Source organism: Microcaecilia unicolor, chromosome 5 (assembly GCF_901765095.1).
Source record: "Microcaecilia unicolor chromosome 5, aMicUni1.1, whole genome shotgun sequence".
In the NCBI taxonomy this organism is placed as follows: Eukaryota; Metazoa; Chordata; class Amphibia; order Gymnophiona; family Siphonopidae; genus Microcaecilia; species Microcaecilia unicolor.
Window position 1 is genome coordinate 6,300,029 of NC_044035.1, and position 20,595 is coordinate 6,320,623.

Sequence of the window (20,595 nt, forward strand, 5' to 3'; positions counted from 1 at the left end):
GTGTGTTTCATTTATACCTCAATAAAAAAACAAACTGAATCACAACTAATGAAGTCGTGGATTTATACAGATACCAAGCTTAATTTTTTAAAGGGGAAAAGGCCCCAAAGTGGTTAGCAATATGCAAATTCAGGCAGTGCTCTTCAGACCATATTCTATCAGCCAAAAAAACCCTCATTTAAATTTAAATATACGGTCTGTGCCAGAGCCAGTGGTTAGGAGGCGGGGATAGTGCTGGGCAGACTTATACGGTCTGTACCCTGAAGAGCACAGGTACAAATCAAAATAGGGTATACACAAAATTAGCAAATATGAGTTATCTTGTTGGGCAGACTGGATGGACCGTGCAGGTCTTTTTTCTGCCGTCATCTACAATGTATGTATGTTACTGTCTCAATTCTAATCATTTTAGTAATTATAGTTAAAACAACGCATTCAGTAACTCACAGTTGTACCTTCAGGCTTCATCAGGGGTCCAGTGCTAAAAGAAAAGAAGCGAAACCACTAAACATACGTCTTTAAACGTAACCACTAGTAGGTGCCTTACTGCAAAAAGTGAAGATGCTTGTTGGGATATCTTGCATGATGAAGTTGCTGAACAGTGTAGGCATACTGCAATCATATGCTTTAATGACTCGAGGCCAGATGTGAGATGGGGGGAGCAAGGGCGTAGCCAGACACACGATTTTGGGTGGGCCTGGGCCCAAGATGGGTGGGCAGAAGAGCCTCGCCCCGTCCCGTCCCACATGTGATTTGGACTCTCCTTCTCTCGCCTGCATGCCATATAGTCTCTCAAACTTCCCCCCTCTCCCATATACCTTTTAAATAGCAGATTTTCACCAGCAGCGAGCAGCAAGTAATACACACTGCTCGTGTTGGCCCCACACCCTTCCCTCTGATGCAACTTCCTGTTTCCGCCTAGGCAGAAATACATCAGAGGGAAGGCTGTGGGGCCAGTGCGAGCAGTATGTATGTCACTGCAGGCAAAGATCTGCTACTTACAAGGTATGCAGGAGGGACACTTGTTGGGAGTTTTCGGCTGGTGGGGCTTGGGGATCCCTGCCAGCCACATCATAAGTATGCTGCTACTGGGTGGGCCTGAACCCAAAGTGGGTGAGCCTGGGCCCACCCAAGCCCACCCTTGGCTACGCCACTGGGGGGGAGGAGAGGATGGCAGGGAATGACCATCAGATAACTGGTTGATGAATATTGTCTCAACGATGGTTTGCTCTGAAGATAGACATTGTCGGTACTGGAAGAGCCTGATATATATGATTTGTTGCCTATAAAAACTGTTGGCAGTAAAATGAAAGGAATTTTCCGTGAAGACGAGAATAAGACTTTGCTGATAATAGGATGCTTTTGATTTCATAGTGCCGACTAGTGAATAAGTTCATGATCAGTTATTTGATTCTTTCATAAGAATGTAATCCTATATAATAATTCTCACCGCCAACATTCTATGCGGCTGCCTGCCTGTGTCCATAACTTTCTTCACAGATGGGCTCCGAAGCCCCGAGGGTTGGCGGCGGGAAGGGGGGCTCGAGAGGGTTGTGGCAGGGGGGGTCAAGAACTCAGGGGGGGGGTCTGCAAATCGGAGGGAGGCAGGGAGGTGGGGTCTGGAACTCGCAGAGCGGGAGGGGTCTGGAATTAGGAGGGGACGAGAGGGGGGGAATGCACCACCTGTACAAAAACTAAAAAAACAAAAAGGGGGGATGACCCTGGAACTTGGAGGGAGGGGGGACACTGGAACTGGGTGGGAGGGGCCCCAGGCACACATACTCTCTATCACAGACACACTCGCACCCAGTCTCTCTGTCACACACACACACTAGCAGATTCACTCTCTCTCACACAGTCACTCTCATACACACTCCGAGGAAAACCTTGCTAGCGCCCGTTTCAATTGTGTCAGAAACAGGCCTTTTTTACTAGTAATACAATAAATAAGGAAGCACCAATTAGTCAAAGAATGCTCCAGAATTATAGAGTTGTAAGTAAGTTAAATGCAATTGAGCTGTTGTTATAGGTTAAACGTTTAACTTTCATATGGAAAGAAAGGGTAGGGGATAGAGATTTAACAAAAGAGAAGGAAGGACAAGTAAAAGGAAAACTTGGAAACACCTTGCTGCACTTGATCTTCAATGAGAATAGGCTTATAATTGCCTTTTTGTGGATGTATCTTTTTGTTTGTTTCATTTGTATCTTTACACTGTTTTCAATAAAAACGTTTAGACATAAACATAACCACTATCCTATATAATAATTCTCACCTCCAATGTTCTATGCGTCTGCCTGCCTGTGTCCGTGACTTCTTGGTCTGCTAGGCTCCGAAGCCCTGGCTGCCGTCACTGGACCCATTATGATGCGAACCCGAGGAAAAAAACCCCACAGCTGATCCACTCTCCCCCCCACGAGTTCCAGACCCCTCCCCCTCCGAGTTCCTGACCCCCCTGCCACGACCCTCTTGAGCCCCCTCTTCCCGCCGCCAACCCTCCCCTGCCGCCGTCGCATACCTGTGCTGGCGGGGGACCCCAAGCCCCGCCAGTCAAAGTCCTCTTCTCGGCTGTGTGCCCCCCCCTACGAGTTCAGACCCCACTTCCCTCACTCCCTCCCCCTGATTTCCACAACCCCCTTCCAAGTTCCTGACCCCTGGACCCCCCTGCCGTGACCCTCTCAAGCCCCCCCTTCCCGCCGCCAACCCTCCCCTGCCGCTGTTGTGTACCTGTGCTGGCAGGGGACCCCAACCCCTGCCAGCCAAAGTCCTCTTCTCGGCCACGCAGCGTGGATGAATGATCTGATCAAGTTGCAATCTGTGTACGTGCATCCTGACGTGTCTGGAACTTGGCGGAGGGGAGGAGGGGGGGAATGCACCACCTGTACAAACACTAGAAAAAGAAAGCAGGGGGATGACCCTGGAACTCGGAGGGAGGCGGGGGGGTGACGACGACCCTGGAACACAGAGGAAGGGGTGACACTGGAACTGGGGGGGGGGGGCGGGGCCCCTGGCACACACTCTCACACACACACTCGCACCCAGTCTCAATCTCTCTGTCGCACACACTCGCACATTCACATTCACTCTCTCACAGTCACTCTCACACACACTCTTTCAAACATACACACTCTGAGGAAAACCTTGCTAGCACCCATTTCCTTTGTGTCAGAAATGGGCCTTTTTTACTAGTGTATTATATTACAAATAGTGACACTTTCGTGACACTTTCTTCCTAGGCTCAGAAAGTGATAATATTGTAAACTTAGGATGAGGAGGAGCTGGTGGCAGGACTGTCAGCCCTTGCAACCTAGTTCTCTATACAGAAGAGGAGGTTTTGCGGTGTGGGAGGGTGTATATGACCAGCATAATCAGCTATTTTACATGTCTGTTCATATAGGTGCCTAGGCTTGGGGATGCTTAGTTTATCCAGCCCGACCATGACCTTCCATGTCTGCCTCCCTCCTGCCCGCCCGCTACCACTCAAGCCATGGCTGCTGCTTTTACCATCTTCCTTCTTTAGATAACATATAGGCATATTTTCAAAGCACTTTGGGAGGCTAAGTTCCATAGGTTTCTATGGAACTTTGGGAGGCTAAGTGCTTTGAAAATGAGCTGTATAGTAACGTAGTAGATGACGGCAGAAAAAAGACCTGCATGGTCCATCCAGTCTGCCCAACAAGACAACTCGTGTGCTACTTTTTGTGTATACCCTACTTTGATTTGTACCTGTGCTCTTCAGGGCACAGACCATATAAGTCTGCCCAGCACTATCCCCGCCTCCCACCACCGGCTCTGGCACAGACCATATAAGTCTGCCCAGCACTATCCCCGCCTCCCAACCACCAGCCCCGCCTCCCACCACTGGCTCTGGCACAGACCGTATAAGTCTGCCCAGCACTATCCCTGCCTCCAAACCTCCAGCCCCGCCTCCCACTACCGGCTCTGCAGAGCCGCAACCAAAACAGTACAATAGATGTTATCCTGCTTATCCTAGAAATAAGCAGTGGATTTTCCCAAAGTCCATTTTAATAATGGCTTATGGACTTTTCTTTGAGGAAGCTATCAAAATCATTTTGAAACCCCACTAAGCTAACTGCTTTTACTACAGTCTCTGGCAATGAATTCCAGAGTTTAATTACATGGTTAAGTGAAGAAGTATTTTCTCCAATTTGTTTTAAATACTTTGTAGCTTCATTAAATGCCCCCTAGTCCTAGTATTTTTGGAAAGAGTAAACAAGCAATTTGCGTCTACCCGTTCCACTCCACTCATTTTATAGACCTCTGTCATATTTCCCTTCAACCATCTTTTCTCCAAGCTGAAGAGCCCTAGCCACTTTAGCCTTTCCTCATAGGGAAGTTGTCCTATCCTCTTTATCAATTTATCTGCACATCTTTGAACATTTCCCCAACTGTAACAGAGTAATTGTACAACTGGGAGCTTACCTTGTGTGGCACAAGTAATTAACTAATGTTATCTGCCACAGGACCTATTTTATTTTCATGGGACCTGCTGCAGAATCATGCACTAATCTTTAGTAAAAGTGAGAAAATGAGAACAAAATGCCCAAGGAAATTAGTCCTTAGTGGTCCAGAACACAAATATGGTGCAATCAGAGGTACAACTCAACACAAATATGGATTTGTATTTTTGGTGAAAGTCAAGCTGCTTGGCCCTGACTTTACTGAAACATAAAAACCACAGAAAGGCAGTATATCAAGTCCCATTAACAAGATTCCAGGCACAATCTGATAGAGCAGTGACATTCCATGTAGAACCCCAAAGAATAGCAAGATTCTGGAATCCTAAAGAGTGACAAGATTCCATGCAGAATCTCAAAGAGTAGCAACATTCCATGTAGAACCCCAAAGAACAGCAAGATTCCGGAATCCTAAAGAGTGACAAGGTTCCATGCAGAATCTCAAAGAGTAGCAACATTCCATGTAGAACCCCAAAGAATAGGAAGATTCCGGAATCCTAAAGAGTGTCAAGATTCCATGCAGAATCTCAAAGAGTAGCAACATTCCATGTAGAACCCCAAAGAATAGCAAGATTCCGGAATCCTAAAGAGTGACAAGATTCCATGCAGAATCTCAAAGAGTAGCAACATTCCATGTAGAACCCCAAAGAATAGCAAGATTCCGGAATCCTAAAGAGTGACAAGGTTCCATGCAGAATCTCAGAGTAGCAACATTCCATGTAGAACCCCAAAGAATAGGAAGATTCTGGAATCCTAAAGAGTGACAAGATTCCATGCAGAATCTCAAAGAGTAGCAACATTCCATGTAGAACCCAAAGAATAGGAAGATTCTGGAATCCTAAAGAGTGACAAGATTCCATGCAGAATCTCAGAGTAGCAACATTCCATGTAGAACCCCAAAGAATAGCAAGATTCTGGAATCCTAAAGAGTGACAAGATTCTATGCAGAATCTCAAAGAGTAGCAACATTCCATGTAGAACCCCAAAGAATAGGAAGATTCCGGAATCCTAAAGAGTGTCAAGATTCCATGCAGAATCTCAAAGAGTAGCAACATTCCATGTAGAACCCCAAAGAATAGGAAGATTCTGGAATCCTAAAGAGTGACAAGATTCTATGCAGAATTTCAAAGAGTAGCAACATTCCATGTAGAACCCCAAAGAATAGCAAGATTCCGGAATCCTAAAGAGTGACAAGATTCCATGCAGAATCTCAAAGAGTAGCAACATTCCATGTAGAACCCCAAAGAATAGGAAGATTCCGGAATCCTAAAGAGTGTCAAGATTCCATGCAGAATCTCAAAGAGTAGCAACATTCCATGTAGAACCCCAAAGAATAGGAAGATTCTGGAATCCTAAAGAGTGACAAGATTCTATGCAGAATTTCAAAGAGTAGCAACATTCCATGTAGAACCCCAAAGAATAGCAAGATTCCGGAATCCTAAAGAGTGACAAGATTCCATGCAGAATCTCAAAGAGTAGCAACATTCCATGTAGAACCCCAAAGAATAGCAAGATTCCGGAATCCTAAAGAGTGACAAGGTTCCATGCAGAATCTCAGAGTAGCAACATTCCATGTAGAACCCCAAAGAATAGGAAGATTCTGGAATCCTAAAGAGTGACAAGATTCTATGCAGAATTTCAAAGAGTAGCAACATTCCATGTAGAACCCCAAAGAATAGCAAGATTCTGGAATCCTAAAGAGTGACAAGATTCTATGCAGAATCTCAAAGAGTAGCAACATTCCATATAGAACCCAAAGAATAGGAAGATTCTGGAATCCTAAAGAGTGACAAGATTCCATGCAGAATCTCAGAGTAGCAACATTCCATGTAGAACCCCAAAGAATAGCAAGATTCTGGAATCCTAAAGAGTGACAAGGTTCCATGCAGAATCTCAGAGTAGCAACATTCCATGTAGAACCCCAAAGAATAGGAAGATTCCGGAATCCTAAAGAGTGACAAGATTCCATGCAGAATCTCAAAGAGTAGCAACATTCCATGTAGAACCCCAAAGAATAGGAAGATTCTGGAATCCTAAAGAGTGACAAGATTCTATGCAGAATCTCAAAGAGTAGCAACATTCCATGTAGAACCCCAAAGAATAGGAAGATTCTGGAATCCTAAAGAGTGACAAGATTCTATGCAGAATTTCAAAGAGTAGCAACATTCCATGTAGAACCCCAAAGAATAGGAAGATTCTGGAATCCTAAAGAGTGACAAGATTCTATGCAGAATTTCAAAGAGTAGCAACATTCCATGTAGAACCCCAAAGAATAGCAAGATTCTGGAATCCTAAAGAGTGACAAGATTCTATGCAGAATCTCAAAGAGTAGCAACATTCCATATAGAACCCAAAGAATAGGAAGATTCTGGAATCCTAAAGAGTGACAAGATTCCATGCAGAATCTCAGAGTAGCAACATTCCATGTAGAACCCCAAAGAATAGCAAGATTCTGGAATCCTAAAGAGTGACAAGGTTCCATGCAGAATCTCAGAGTAGCAACATTCCATGTAGAACCCCAAAGAATAGGAAGATTCCGGAATCCTAAAGAGTGACAAGATTCCATGCAGAATCTCAAAGAGTAGCAACATTCCATGTAGAACCCCAAAGAATAGGAAGATTCTGGAATCCTAAAGAGTGACAAGATTCTATGCAGAATTTCAAAGAGTAGCAACATTCCATGTAGAACCCCAAAGAATAGCAAGATTCTGGAATCCTAAAGAGTGACAAGATTCTATGCAGAATCTCAAAGAGTAGCAACATTCCATGTAGAACCCCAAAGAATAGGAAGATTCTGGAATCCTAAAGAGTGACAAGATTCTATGCAGAATTTCAAAGAGTAGCAACATTCCATGTAGAACCCCAAAGAATAGGAAGATTCTGGAATCCTAAAGAGTGACAAGATTCTATGCAGAATTTCAAAGAGTAGCAACATTCCATGTAGAACCCCAAAGAATAGGAAGATTCTGGAATCCTAAAGAGTGACAAGATTCTATGCAGAATTTCAAAGAGTAGCAACATTCCATGTAGAACCCCAAAGAATAGCAAGATTCTGGAATCCTAAAGAGTGACAAGATTCTATGCAGAATCTCAAAGAGTAGCAACATTCCATGTAGAACCCAAAGAATAGGAAGATTCTGGAATCCTAAAGAGTGACAAGATTCCATGCAGAATCTCAGAGTAGCAACATTCCATGTAGAACCCCAAAGAATAGCAAGATTCTGGAATCCTAAAGAGTGACAAGATTCTATGCAGAATCTCAAAGAGTAGCAACATTCCATATAGAACCCAAAGAATAGGAAGATTCTGGAATCCTAAAGAGTGACAAGATTCCATGCAGAATCTCAGAGTAGCAACATTCCATGTAGAACCCCAAAGAATAGCAAGATTCTGGAATCCTAAAGAGTGACAAGGTTCCATGCAGAATCTCAGAGTAGCAACATTCCATGTAGAACCCCAAAGAATAGGAAGATTCCGGAATCCTAAAGAGTGACAAGATTCCATGCAGAATCTCAAAGAGTAGCAACATTCCATGTAGAACCCCAAAGAATAGGAAGATTCTGGAATCCTAAAGAGTGACAAGATTCTATGCAGAATCTCAAAGAGTAGCAACATTCCATGTAGAACCCCAAAGAATAGGAAGATTCTGGAATCCTAAAGAGTGACAAGATTCTATGCAGAATTTCAAAGAGTAGCAACATTCCATGTAGAACCCCAAAGAATAGGAAGATTCTGGAATCCTAAAGAGTGACAAGATTCTATGCAGAATTTCAAAGAGTAGCAACATTCCATGTAGAACCCCAAAGAATAGCAAGATTCTGGAATCCTAAAGAGTGACAAGATTCTATGCAGAATCTCAAAGAGTAGCAACATTCCATATAGAACCCAAAGAATAGGAAGATTCTGGAATCCTAAAGAGTGACAAGATTCCATGCAGAATCTCAGAGTAGCAACATTCCATGTAGAACCCCAAAGAATAGCAAGATTCTGGAATCCTAAAGAGTGACAAGGTTCCATGCAGAATCTCAGAGTAGCAACATTCCATGTAGAACCCCAAAGAATAGGAAGATTCCGGAATCCTAAAGAGTGACAAGATTCCATGCAGAATCTCAAAGAGTAGCAACATTCCATGTAGAACCCCAAAGAATAGGAAGATTCTGGAATCCTAAAGAGTGACAAGATTCTATGCAGAATTTCAAAGAGTAGCAACATTCCATGTAGAACCCCAAAGAATAGCAAGATTCTGGAATCCTAAAGAGTGACAAGATTCTATGCAGAATCTCAAAGAGTAGCAACATTCCATGTAGAACCCCAAAGAATAGGAAGATTCTGGAATCCTAAAGAGTGACAAGATTCTATGCAGAATTTCAAAGAGTAGCAACATTCCATGTAGAACCCCAAAGAATAGGAAGATTCTGGAATCCTAAAGAGTGACAAGATTCTATGCAGAATTTCAAAGAGTAGCAACATTCCATGTAGAACCCCAAAGAATAGGAAGATTCTGGAATCCTAAAGAGTGACAAGATTCTATGCAGAATTTCAAAGAGTAGCAACATTCCATGTAGAACCCCAAAGAATAGCAAGATTCTGGAATCCTAAAGAGTGACAAGATTCTATGCAGAATCTCAAAGAGTAGCAACATTCCATGTAGAACCCCAAAGAATAGCAAGAGTTAAGAATCTGATTCCTGAATCCCAGCCTTGTGGTTATTGCAGTGGGCTTTGATCTTGGGGAACTGGGTTCTACTCTGGGCAAGTCACTTAACCCTCCATTGCCCCTGGTACAAAATAAGTACCTGAATATATGTAAACCACTTTGAATGTAGTTGCAAAAACCACAGACGGGCAGTATATTGTCAAGTCCTATTTCCTTTCCCTAATGAGCGAGAGAAGTTTGTGTGGCGATAGATATTTCTGCCTGACAGTCCCAGGAGTGTCCATCCCATCTTTGCTGGTTTTCTCATTCTCCGGAACTGTGTTGCTGCTGCGTCTTTGGTTCCGGGGGACTCTTTATAGTGTTGCACAAGGAGCGGGGTCTGGGGTCCGGGACCGAAAGATGGAACCATGTGTGCGGTATTGGAGGTCGCAGGAAGGGCAGGTACGGGACTGTCTCGTGCTGGGGGGAGGGCAGTTGTTCTGTGCCCCCCCCCCGTGTCGGAACTCCTCCGGGTTAGTGGGGGTGGGGGGAGGTGTTACTTCCCGGTTTTACGGTAAAGCCGCAGCTTCCCCGCCCCGACTAGTCCACACTCGCCATGTGCTGTCACTTACCAACTCTGCCTCCCTTTAAACACCCGGAAATAGGCAAAAGCGAGGGATCCGGCTTTTACCCGCTTAGCAGAGCAGGATGGAGCTATTGAATTTGTAATTTGCAAAAGATCTGTAGGGTCCGGCTTTTACCCATCTTATTACAGCCCCGTCAGATCTGTTGCGCTTCCAGGTCTGGCTCAACCTACGGACCAGGTGATAAACGGCAGCAAAATCCAGGTGTAGCATCTCTCCTTCCCTCTGTCTGCAGTTCAGTATCCACAGGGATACCTCCTACTACCCACCTCCACCCTGTTAGACTGTCAATGAAATGCTTGGATGTTTCACTTATATATACTGTCATCTACCACATTTGCTTATTTCCGATCTGAGGAAGAAGGGCAACCTTCGAAAGCTAATCAAGAAATGTAGTAAGTTATGTCCAATAAAAAAGGTATCATCTTATTTTCTTTTCCATGTTTTATTTTGTTTGATTTCTATTGATTACCTTTAAAAGTGGTCTACCACACCTCTCTACACAGGGTATTCAGGAAATGTAGACTGCCCCAATTTGATTGGCTGCACTTTTTTGTCCTTTAGATTGTAAGCTCCTTCAAGCAGGGATTGTCCTCTGTGTTAAATTGTACAGCGCTGCGTAACCCTGGTAGCACTTTATAAATGTTAAGTAGTAGTAGAAATAGCAGTCACTTAACCCTCCATTGCTCCAGGTACGAAATAAGTATCTGTATATAATACGTAAACTGCACATAAGCACTGCCATACTGGGAAATGACCAATGGTCCATCAAGCCCAGCATCCTGTCTCTGACAGCAGCCAAACTGTTTTGATTGTAACCACAGAAAGGTATTATGTCAAATCCCATCCCCTGGAGAAGGGCAATTGACACTGGATGGCGAGAGCGGGAAGGTGAGAGTGGAAGGAGAGCTATTGCATCGGGAGGGGGTAGGAAGAGGAGGAGGTGCTGCTGAGTCAAAAGTTGGCTCAGGGCGCAACAGTCCCTCAAGCCGCTCCTGTGCAGTAGACGTTGAGGGGGTCTTTTACAAAGGCTAATCATTACTTCGCGCTAAACGCTAGAGATGCTTATAGGAATATATGGGCATCTCTAGTGGTTAACGCACACTTACTTTCAGCATGTGCTAAAAACGCCAGCACACCTTAGTAAAAGTAACCCCTAAAAGAGGTGTCTGGCCTGCAACTTTTGAGGGATCCTGAGGATACGCATCTTAAGGCAGCACTTTTAACATGAAATGCACTGGATCCTGAGGATCTGGCGCTACTAAAATGGGTAAAAGCTGGATTATCCGGATCTCCTCTAAGCAGCGGGTCTAGCAGCTCAGTCAGGCTCTAAGATCAGTAAAGCCGGATCTTCTGGATCTCCGTCAGGCTACAGATCCAGCATCTCCTTCCAGCTTTACTAAGATGAGAAAGTGGGAGCCTCTGAATCTTTTCTGGACGAGTGCCTTTGCATCCATAGGATTTGGCTTATACCTATTCCTCCTCCCCCATCCCGTTTTAACTGTGCAGGGTATAAGCCCCAGTGTTTCTTCATTTTAGATTTCTGTTTTAATTTAATTTGCCATTTATAGCCCGTTTCACCAACAAGTTCTAAGCGGTTTACAATCAACAGTGTATTGTCAATAAATTTAACATCTTACAGTGGAACCATCAATGTACAGCAAACATAATTAGAATCACATCATGATACATGACATGATTGCCTTTGGAACGCAGTAATCAATTATGGAGTAGTTTAACCGTTTTGTACAGGAAAGTTTTATAGGTCCAAACTTGTTGCGTCTAGTTTTTCTGGAGGTTGGACCAAAGTATTTCTAGAATAGCCAAGTTTTTATTGAAGTCTAAAACTCAGATATTACTACTACTACTATTTAACATTTCTAAAGCGCTACTAGGGTTGCGCAGCGCTGTACAATATAACATAGAAGGACAGTCCCTGCTCAAGGAGCTTACAATTTAAAGGACAAATGTACAGTCAGTCAAGTAGGGGCAGTCAAATTGGGGTAGTCTAGATTTCCTGAATAGGTATAAAGGTTAGGTGCCGAAAGCAACATTGAAGAGGTGGGCTTTGAGCAAGGATTTGAAGATGGGTAGGGAGAGGGCTTGGCGTAAGGGCTCAGGAAGTTTATTCCAAGCATAGGGTGAGGCGAGGCAGAAAGGGCGGAGCCTCGAGTTGGCGGTGGTGGAGAAGGGTACTGAGAGGAGGGATTTGTCAGACTGAGTGCATTTGTAGGTAAGAAGGAGAAGCTTGAACTGAATGCGGTATCTGATCGGAAGCCAGTGAAGTGACTTGAGGAGAGGGGTGATATGAGCATATCGGTCTTGGCGGAAGATAAGACGCGCAGCAGAGTTCTGAACGGATTGAAGGGGGGATAGATGGTTAAGTAGGAGGCCAGCGAGGAGTAGGTTGCAGTAGTCAAGGCGAGAGGTAATGAGAGAGTGGATGAGAGTTCGGGTGGTGTGCTCAGAGAGGAAAGGGCAAATTTTGCTGATGTTAAAGAGGAAGAAGCGACAGGTCTTGGCTGTCTGCTGGATATGCGCAGAGAATGAGAGGGAGGAGTCGAAGATATTCTGATATTCTGCTCCAGCTACCTACTTAAATCCACCCCCGACCGCTTCATAGCAGACCTCGCATCCCACCTAAACTACATGCTCCAACAAGGCCTCTTCCCTGAGGAATATGGCAACATCCTACTCACCCCAATACCTAAAGACACCAAGAAAAAAAACAAACTCACCAATTACCGCCCAGTTGCATCCATTCCATTTGCAGTCAAACTGACGGAGAGCATGGTGACCAAACAGCTTACGGACTACATGGACAAATTCTCAATATTACATGAATCACAGTCAGGATTTCGCCCCCTCCATAGCACCGAAACTGTGCTAGTCACTCTACTGGCCAAATTCAAGCAGGAAATAGCTACTTCTCCTCCAATTCAACATGTCGAGCACATTTGATACGGTAAACCAGAACATACTACTAAAACTCCTAGGTTACTTCGGGATTGGTGGAAATATACTTAGCTGGATCAAGGGCTTTCTAACCAGTAGAACATACCAAGTGAAATCAAATTCAAACATATCACCACCGTGGAAAGCAGACTGCTGAGTACCTCATGGATCACCACTATCACCAATACTCTTCAACATAATGATGATCCCACTAACCAAGTCCTTATCCAATGAAGGCCTACGCAGACGATGTCACAATATACATTCCCTTCAGACATGATCTGACAGAAATCTCCAATGAAATCAAGCTCGGCTTGAACACCATGGATTCATGGGCAAATTCATTTCAACTGAATACTGAAAAAACACACTGCCTCATCCTCTCATCTCAATACAATACATCTAAACCCACAACCATAAACACCCCAGACCACACCCTCCCTATCTCAGATAGCCTGAAAATACTCGGCGTTACAGTCGACCGCAACCTTACACTTGAGAGCCAAGTAAACTTCACAACCAAGAAAATGTTCCACTCAATGGTGGACACTTAAATGCGTAAAACCTTTCTTCCCGAGTGAAATATTTCGTAACCTAATACAGTCAATGGTGCTAAGCCATGCAGACTACTGCAATGGAATATACGTGGGTTGTAAAGAACAACTCACAAAGAGACTCCAGACCGCTCAAAGCACAGCAGCCAGGCTGACATTTGGTAAAACACGATTCAAAAGTGCCAAACCCCTCCGAGAAAAACTGCATTGGCTCCCAATCAAAGAACGTATTACCTTCAAATCTGCACCCTGGTCCACAAAATTATCTACGGCGGAGTCCCAGGATACATGACAGACCTCATAGATCTACCAACTGGAAACAGAACCGGCTCATCACGAACATACCTAAACCTCCACTACCCAAACTGCAAAGGACTCAAATACAAAGCAACCTATGCATCCAGCTTCTCCTATATAAGCACACAACTGTGGAACGCACTGCCAAAAGCTGTGAAAACAAACTATGACCATCTAAGCTTCAGGAAATCACTAAAAACCAACCTGTTCAAAAAGGCATACCCTACCGACCCAACATAAATGCCTACACTCTGCAACACAGCAAAACCAAAGATCGTAATGGACACTATATAACCTTTCATCTCTTCGATCCCCACTGGGTCCAAATCACATGAACCTTATTTGACCACAACATCACCTTGTATTTGTTCCTCTGCCGGACTTGGCGAACGCCTTTACGGTACTCTGTAAGCCACATTGAGCCTGCAAATAGGTGGGAAAATGTGGGATCCAAATGTAACAAATAAATTAATCTTATTGCTTGTGGCAGAGAGGTTCTGCTCCTTTACCTGTATTTGTTGTGAGTTTCCTTCTGTCGGCATTGTGAAGTCAGTGCAACCAGTTGGACTAGGGGAAAATCCATTGCTTATTTCTAGGATAAACAGCATAAAATCTATGTTGCTGGGATCTTGCCAGGTATTTGTGACCTGGATTGGCCACTGTTGGAAACAGGATCCTGGCCTTGATGGATCTTCGGTCTGTCCCAGTATGACAACACTTGTGTTCTTATGAGAGCCCCAAGGGTTGTTTTGGACTGGTGTAGTTGAATGAATATTTTTTTTTAAATTTTTTATTTATTAAATTTCAAATTTTTACAAATGAATATCAATTTGTAAGGTAATACAGAGAAACAGTTATAAGGCAATTACAAAATAAAGATATATATATCTAATCGTAATATTCTAACTCTTCCTTAGACCACAACAATTATTTGGGGGAGTGGATTTAGAAAACTAAAAGGAGAATTCAATAAGGAAAATCAAGTTTTAAACCAGAATTGGCATAGTCCTGTTCTTTATCCCGTCATTCTCTATTCGCTGATTCAGTTGTTCCAATCTGACGGCTAGTTGGATTTTTAGAGTCCAGAAAAACCTTCAGCTGACTTGGCTCAAAAAAGACATATTTAACACCTAATAAACGTATCACACATTTACAGGGATAAACCAATGTAAAAGTTGCGCCCAAAGTTTTTACATCTTCTCTCAGGGTCAAGAATTGTTTTCTTCTTTGCTGGGTCACCTTTGTAACATCAGGGTATACCCATATTTTTTGACCGCAAAAGAGTGCTGAGGAGTTTTTGAAATATAATTTCATAATCATATTTAAGTCCTGCTCAAATACAAAGGATACTATCAAAGTCCCCCGGTTAGATTTTTGAACCATAGAATCTTCGAATACTTGTATGTAAGGTGGTGTCCGGCCATAGAGACCTTTAAATATTGTTGTTAGGAGGTTGAGGTCGCCTCACCCCACGCTTGGAACAAACTCCCTGAGCCCATATGCCGGGCCCCCTCCCTACCCATCTTCAAATCATTGCTCAAAGTCCACCTCTTCAATGTCGCCTTCGGCACCTAATCACTACATCTCTTCTCAGGAAATCTCATCTACCCCAACTTGACATTTCGTCCTTAAGATTGTAAGCTCTTCTGAGCAGGGACCGTCCTTATTCGTTAAATTGTACAGCGCTGCGTAACCCTAGTAGCGCTCTAGAAATGTTAAGTAGTAGTAGTAGAATTCTATTCTTGCTTTGAGAGGTGGCCAATGTAGTTTTATGAGAAATGATGTAGCATGTTCGGACCAGCGATTTCCTACTATCAATTTAGCTACTGCACTTTTGGACTATCTGTAGTCGTTTCAGTGATTTGTCTGGTAGATCTAAATATATTATGTTACAATAGTCCAGTCATCTACGGACCATAGTCTATACTATAATTCGAAAGTAGGTTGGATCAAGTGGATATTTCTTATGTTGGAGAAGTTTTAAGTTAAAGAAGCATTTACGTATCAGGTTGTTTGTCTGTGAGGACGTTGTGAGGTGTGAGTCTATCCGACGTTTGGGATCCCTGATGTTTTGTTTCCCACCCATAATATGTTGGGTTTGTCAGGTTTGAGTTTTAGATTCAGGAAGCAAAATAACTCCTAACAGCGCCATGAAGACCTTACACAGGTTCTGGTACAGCTTCGCTGTCTCTTCCTCCCTGTGTTCAGCATCCTCCTCTCATGCTGCCCCCTCGGCCAGTCGAGCATCACCTTTTCTGTATGATACTTATTTTTATTTATTTTATTTATTTGTTGCATTTCTATCCCACATTTTCCCACCTATTTGCAGGCTCAATGTGGCTTACATAGTACCGTGGTGGCGATCGCCAATTCCGGTAGGAGAAATACAGAGTGATTTAGTGTTAATGTTCATGGATGATAATCAGGAGAGAGAGTTCAATTTTGGCCAGTTCTTGTAGGTGTTTCGATTGTTTTGTAGAGTTCAGGAGTTTAGGTTGGTTCTTTCTGGTATACCTTTGTGAACAGGTAAGTTTTTATAGCACTACTGGACAAATGAGCAATGCTGTACGTTGGTAATAAAAAAAGTGCAAGCACTTACAGTCTAAGGGGATTTCTGAGGCAACGGGGGGAAAAAATCAAATCAGGTCTTGTATACCACTAAAATCCCATCACCAAGGGTTCAGTGCGGTTTACATAGTAAGTGTAACAAAGCTGAGACTGTTAGAATGGATACATAAAATCAGAGAATCTTATAGGAAAGTCAGATGAGAGATAAAGAGAAACCAGCATCGTATTAAATGTTATAAAACAGACTTAGGGAATAGGAAGGCTTTTAGCCTCTTCCGGAAGCTAAGGTAGATTGATTCTGTTCTGATGGAGATAGGCAGCAAGTTCCATGTTAGAACATAAGAACATAAGCACCGCCATACTGGGAAAGACCAAGGGTCCATCAAGCCCAGCATCCTGTCTCCGACAGCGGCCAATCCAGGCTTCAAGAACCCGGCAAACCCACCCCCCCCCCCCCCCCCCCCCAATTTTTTTTTTAATAATGTTCAATGGACTTTTCCCTCATGAATCTGTCCAAACCCCCTTTAAACTCCGTAAGGCCAGCTGCTGTCACTACGTTTTCCGGCAACGAGTTCTAGAGTCTAACTACACGCTGAGTAAAGAAAAACTTTTGTTTGAAACCTACCATATTCTAGCTTCATCTTGTGTCCCCTGGTTTTGTTGTTGTTTGAAAGTGTAAACAAATGCTTCACATCAAATGTCCGCTCTACTCCGCTCATTATCTTGTAGACTTCTATCATATCACCCTCAGCCGCCTTTTCTCCAAGCTGAAGAGCCCTAACCTTCTCAGCCTTTCCTCATAGGGAAGTCGTTCCATCCCCTTTATCATTTTCGTCGCCCTTCTCTGCACCTTTTCCAATTCCTTTATATCTTTTTTGAGATGCGATGACCAGAATTGGACACAATACTCGAGGTGCGGTCGCACCATGGAGCGATACAACAGCATTATAACGTCCTCGTGTTTGTTTTCCATCCCTTTCCTAATGATACCCAACATTCTGTGCGCTTTCTTAGCTGCCACAGCACACTGAGCAGAGGTTTTCAACGTCTTATCCACGATGACTCCCAGATCCCTTTCTAGGTCTGTGACTCCTAACGCGGAACCTTGCATGACATAGCTGTAATTCGGGTTCCTCTTTCCCACATGCATCACTTTGCACTTGTCAACATTGAACTTCATCTGCCACTTGCATGCCCTATCCCCCAGTCTCGCGAGGTTCTCCTGTAATCTTTCACACTCCTCCTGCGACTTGACGATCCTGAATAACTTTGTGTCATCTGCGAATTTAATTACCTCACTAGTTACTCCCATCTCTAGGTCATTTATAATATGTTAGAAAGCAGCCGTCCCAGCACAGACCCCTGCGGGACCCCACTAACTACCCTTCTCCACTGAGAATACTGACCATTCAACCCTACTCTTTGCTTCCTATCTTTCAACCAGCTCTTATTGATACTTCTAGTAAGGGGTCCTAAGTCCCATGCAGCCCATAAGGACACGATGAGCTGTGTGCCATGGTAAAAGGATCCTAAAGTGATTTGCCCAAGGTTACACAGAGTGTCAGTGGCAGAGGCAGGATTTGAACCCTGCTTTCCCTGGTTCTCAGCCATTGCCCTAACCATGAGGCCTCTCTCTTCAGCATGCCCACTCCCCCGCCACATCCTCCTGTTTTCCCCACCTCCTGTGGCAGTACGTTGGCATCGTTCTCTTTCTCCAAAGCCTAGCACAGTCTGTCTCTCCATCCCACACTCACCCATCCGGCTTCCCCTTTCTCTCTGCCCTGCCACCTGTCTGGCATCAGCTCCACGCTCCCGCCTCTCTGGCTGCTGGCAGGTTGAGCTCTGATGTTCAGACTGCCGACCCTCTGATTGCACGGCAACAGCTGTTAGGAACTGCTGACCCAAGAGCTTTACATCTGCTAGCAGTAACATAACATAAGAGTAGCCATATTGGTCAGACCAATGGTCCATCTAGCCCAGTATCCTGTTTACCAAACAGAGGCCAAGTCAGGTCACAAGTACCTGGCAGAAAACCCAAATCGTGGCAACACTCCATACTACAAATCCCAGGGCAAGCAATTGCTTCCCACGTCTGTCTCAATAACATACTATGGACTTTTCCTCCAGGAATTTGTCCAAACCTTTTTTTAAAACCCAGTTATCACATCCTCCAGCAAAGAGTTCCAGAGCCATATCTTAATTGTGGACAAATGGTTCCAAAGGTTTTGCAAGTGTTTTGCTGTTTTATAAATTCTGGTGCCCTAGGTGATCATCTAGTTTGCCTAAATGAGAGGGGAGGGAGGGGACAGTACAAGGTCCCCAAATCCAAATGAATTAGTTTCTGACCCCCTGCTGATACAACTTCCTGTTTGGGATGCTGCAGGACCAAAGACTTACTGCAAATTGAAACAGGTAACCCAGGGGAGGGGGAGGGAAGAGAGAGCCGTGGGCAGATTGTGAGGGGAGGGGGGAGAGATGGTGGAGCACTTTCAAGCGGGGGAGGGAGAGAGACAATTATTAATTGTGGTTATATTTTTTAATTGTGATTTATAAATAACGTGTTAATTGTGACATTAACCACAATGTGCAGTCTTAATATTTTTTTGGGAATGATTGTGACCTGGTATTGAAATCAAAACAGAAAGTGGAGGTAGCCAACCAGAATGTCCAGGATGACTAAAGTTTATTTCCAAAATAGATAGTTGATCAAACAACCCAACACGGCCGTGTTTCGACCAACACAGTGTTCGTCAGGGGTATCTTCCAAGTCAGCATACAAAATATGTAGTCATGGGAACTACCATGATAAGCATCCATCTTTTGGGAATACGGCACACACTTCTGTTGTTCACACTGTTCACATGCTTTGGAAATAAACTTTGGTCATCCTGGACGTTCTGGCTGGCTATTTCCACTTTTGTTTTGATTACAAGCTGTGTGGAACTCATCGGTGTCTTTGTTTGTGACCTGGAGGCAGGATACTGGGCTATATGGACCATTGGTCTGACCCAGTATGGCTATTCTTATGTTCTTATGATTGATGTGAGTGTGTTGTTTTGGTCCATGTGGTATGTACAGTTGGTTATTTTCTGATTTAGTGTATGTTTTTATTATTATGTATGTTTGTTTATATTTCGCTCTTATCCAGAGCAGACTACAATTATAATAAAATGAAAATGGAATGAAATTTACTTCTAAGTCATTGTGCCAAAGAGAGCTTCCTTCTGGAGTCAATAAGATGAAACATGTATAAAGGTGTGTTGAGAAATTCCTGTTAATAAAGCCAGAGGCACCAAAATGTTGGGAAATATTTCTATATTTTCTTTGTCTTGGACTGCACTTCTTGCTACATGAGTATCTTCTGTCTCTCCACGTGATTCACCAAGAATCATTTGACTCCGACACCTCTGTAAATCAAATGATTACTTGTTACACCGGAGTCTGCAAAGGCCACTCCGGTACTATGTAAGCCACGTTGAGCCTACAAATAGGTGGGGAAAATGTGGGATACAAATGTAACAAATAAAATAAATTGGATTTTGGAAAGCGGGTGGAACTTGATAAACCACATTCCTGTGGTTATAGTCCAAAACAGTTTACATATATATATAGATTTTTGTTTTATTATACCTGGGCAATGAGGGTTAAGTGACTTGCCCAGAGTCACAAGGGGCTGCAGTGGGATAGAAGCCAGTTGTATAGAATGACATGGGGACGGGGACCCACGGTAACTGCAGGGTTAGGGAAAGGGAAGGGAAATGGGACTTGATATACCGCCTTTGTGAGGTTTTTGCAACTACATTCAAAGCGGTTTACCTAGTCTATTCAGGTACTTATTTTTGTACCAGGGGCAATGGAGGGTTAAGTGACTGCCCAGAGTCAGAAGGAAGCTGCAGTGGGAATCGAACCCAGTTCCCCAGGATCAAAGTCCACTTCACTAACCACTAGGCTACTCCTCCACTCATTCCACCAATAAGAGCCAACCCTATCAGTGATGTCACAATGGCTTGATTGCCCGATACTTGGCTCACTTCTGATATTGTGATGTCATAAGGGAAAGGGGGAAAGGGAAATGGGACTTGATATACCGCCTTTCTGAGGTTTTTGCTACTACATTCAAAGCGGTTACATATATTCAGGTAACTTATTTTGTACCAGGGGCAATGGAGGGTTAAGTGACTTGCCCAGAGTCACAAGGAGCTGTGCAGTGGGAATGAACTCAGTTCCCCAGGATCAAAGTCCACTGCACTAACCACTAGGCCACTCCTCCACTCATTCCACTAATAGAGCCAACCTCATCAGTGATGTCACAATGGCTTGGCTCACTTCTGATATTGTGAGTTCATAAGGGAAAGGGGGAAAGGGAAATGGGACTTGATATACCACCTTTCTGAGGTTTTTTGTACTACATTCAAAGCGGTTTATTGTTTGCATTTGTATCCCACATTTTCCCACCTCTTTGCGGG

General features: G+C 43.8%; 1 protein-coding gene across 1 annotated transcript in view; it reads left to right on the plus strand.

Annotated features, from left to right (window-relative positions):
- The first annotated feature begins 9,504 nt into the window (after window positions 1-9,504).
- The window catches only part of SFXN4 (sideroflexin 4), a 73,617-nt gene continuing 62,526 nt past the window's right edge, over window positions 9,505-20,595 (plus strand). Inside the window, exon 1 of the mRNA XM_030202624.1 lies at window positions 9,505-9,573. Within this exon, the coding sequence (XP_030058484.1) occupies window positions 9,532-9,573 (42 nt within the window). The 5' untranslated portion in view covers window positions 9,505-9,531. The remainder of the gene's footprint in view (window positions 9,574-20,595) is intronic.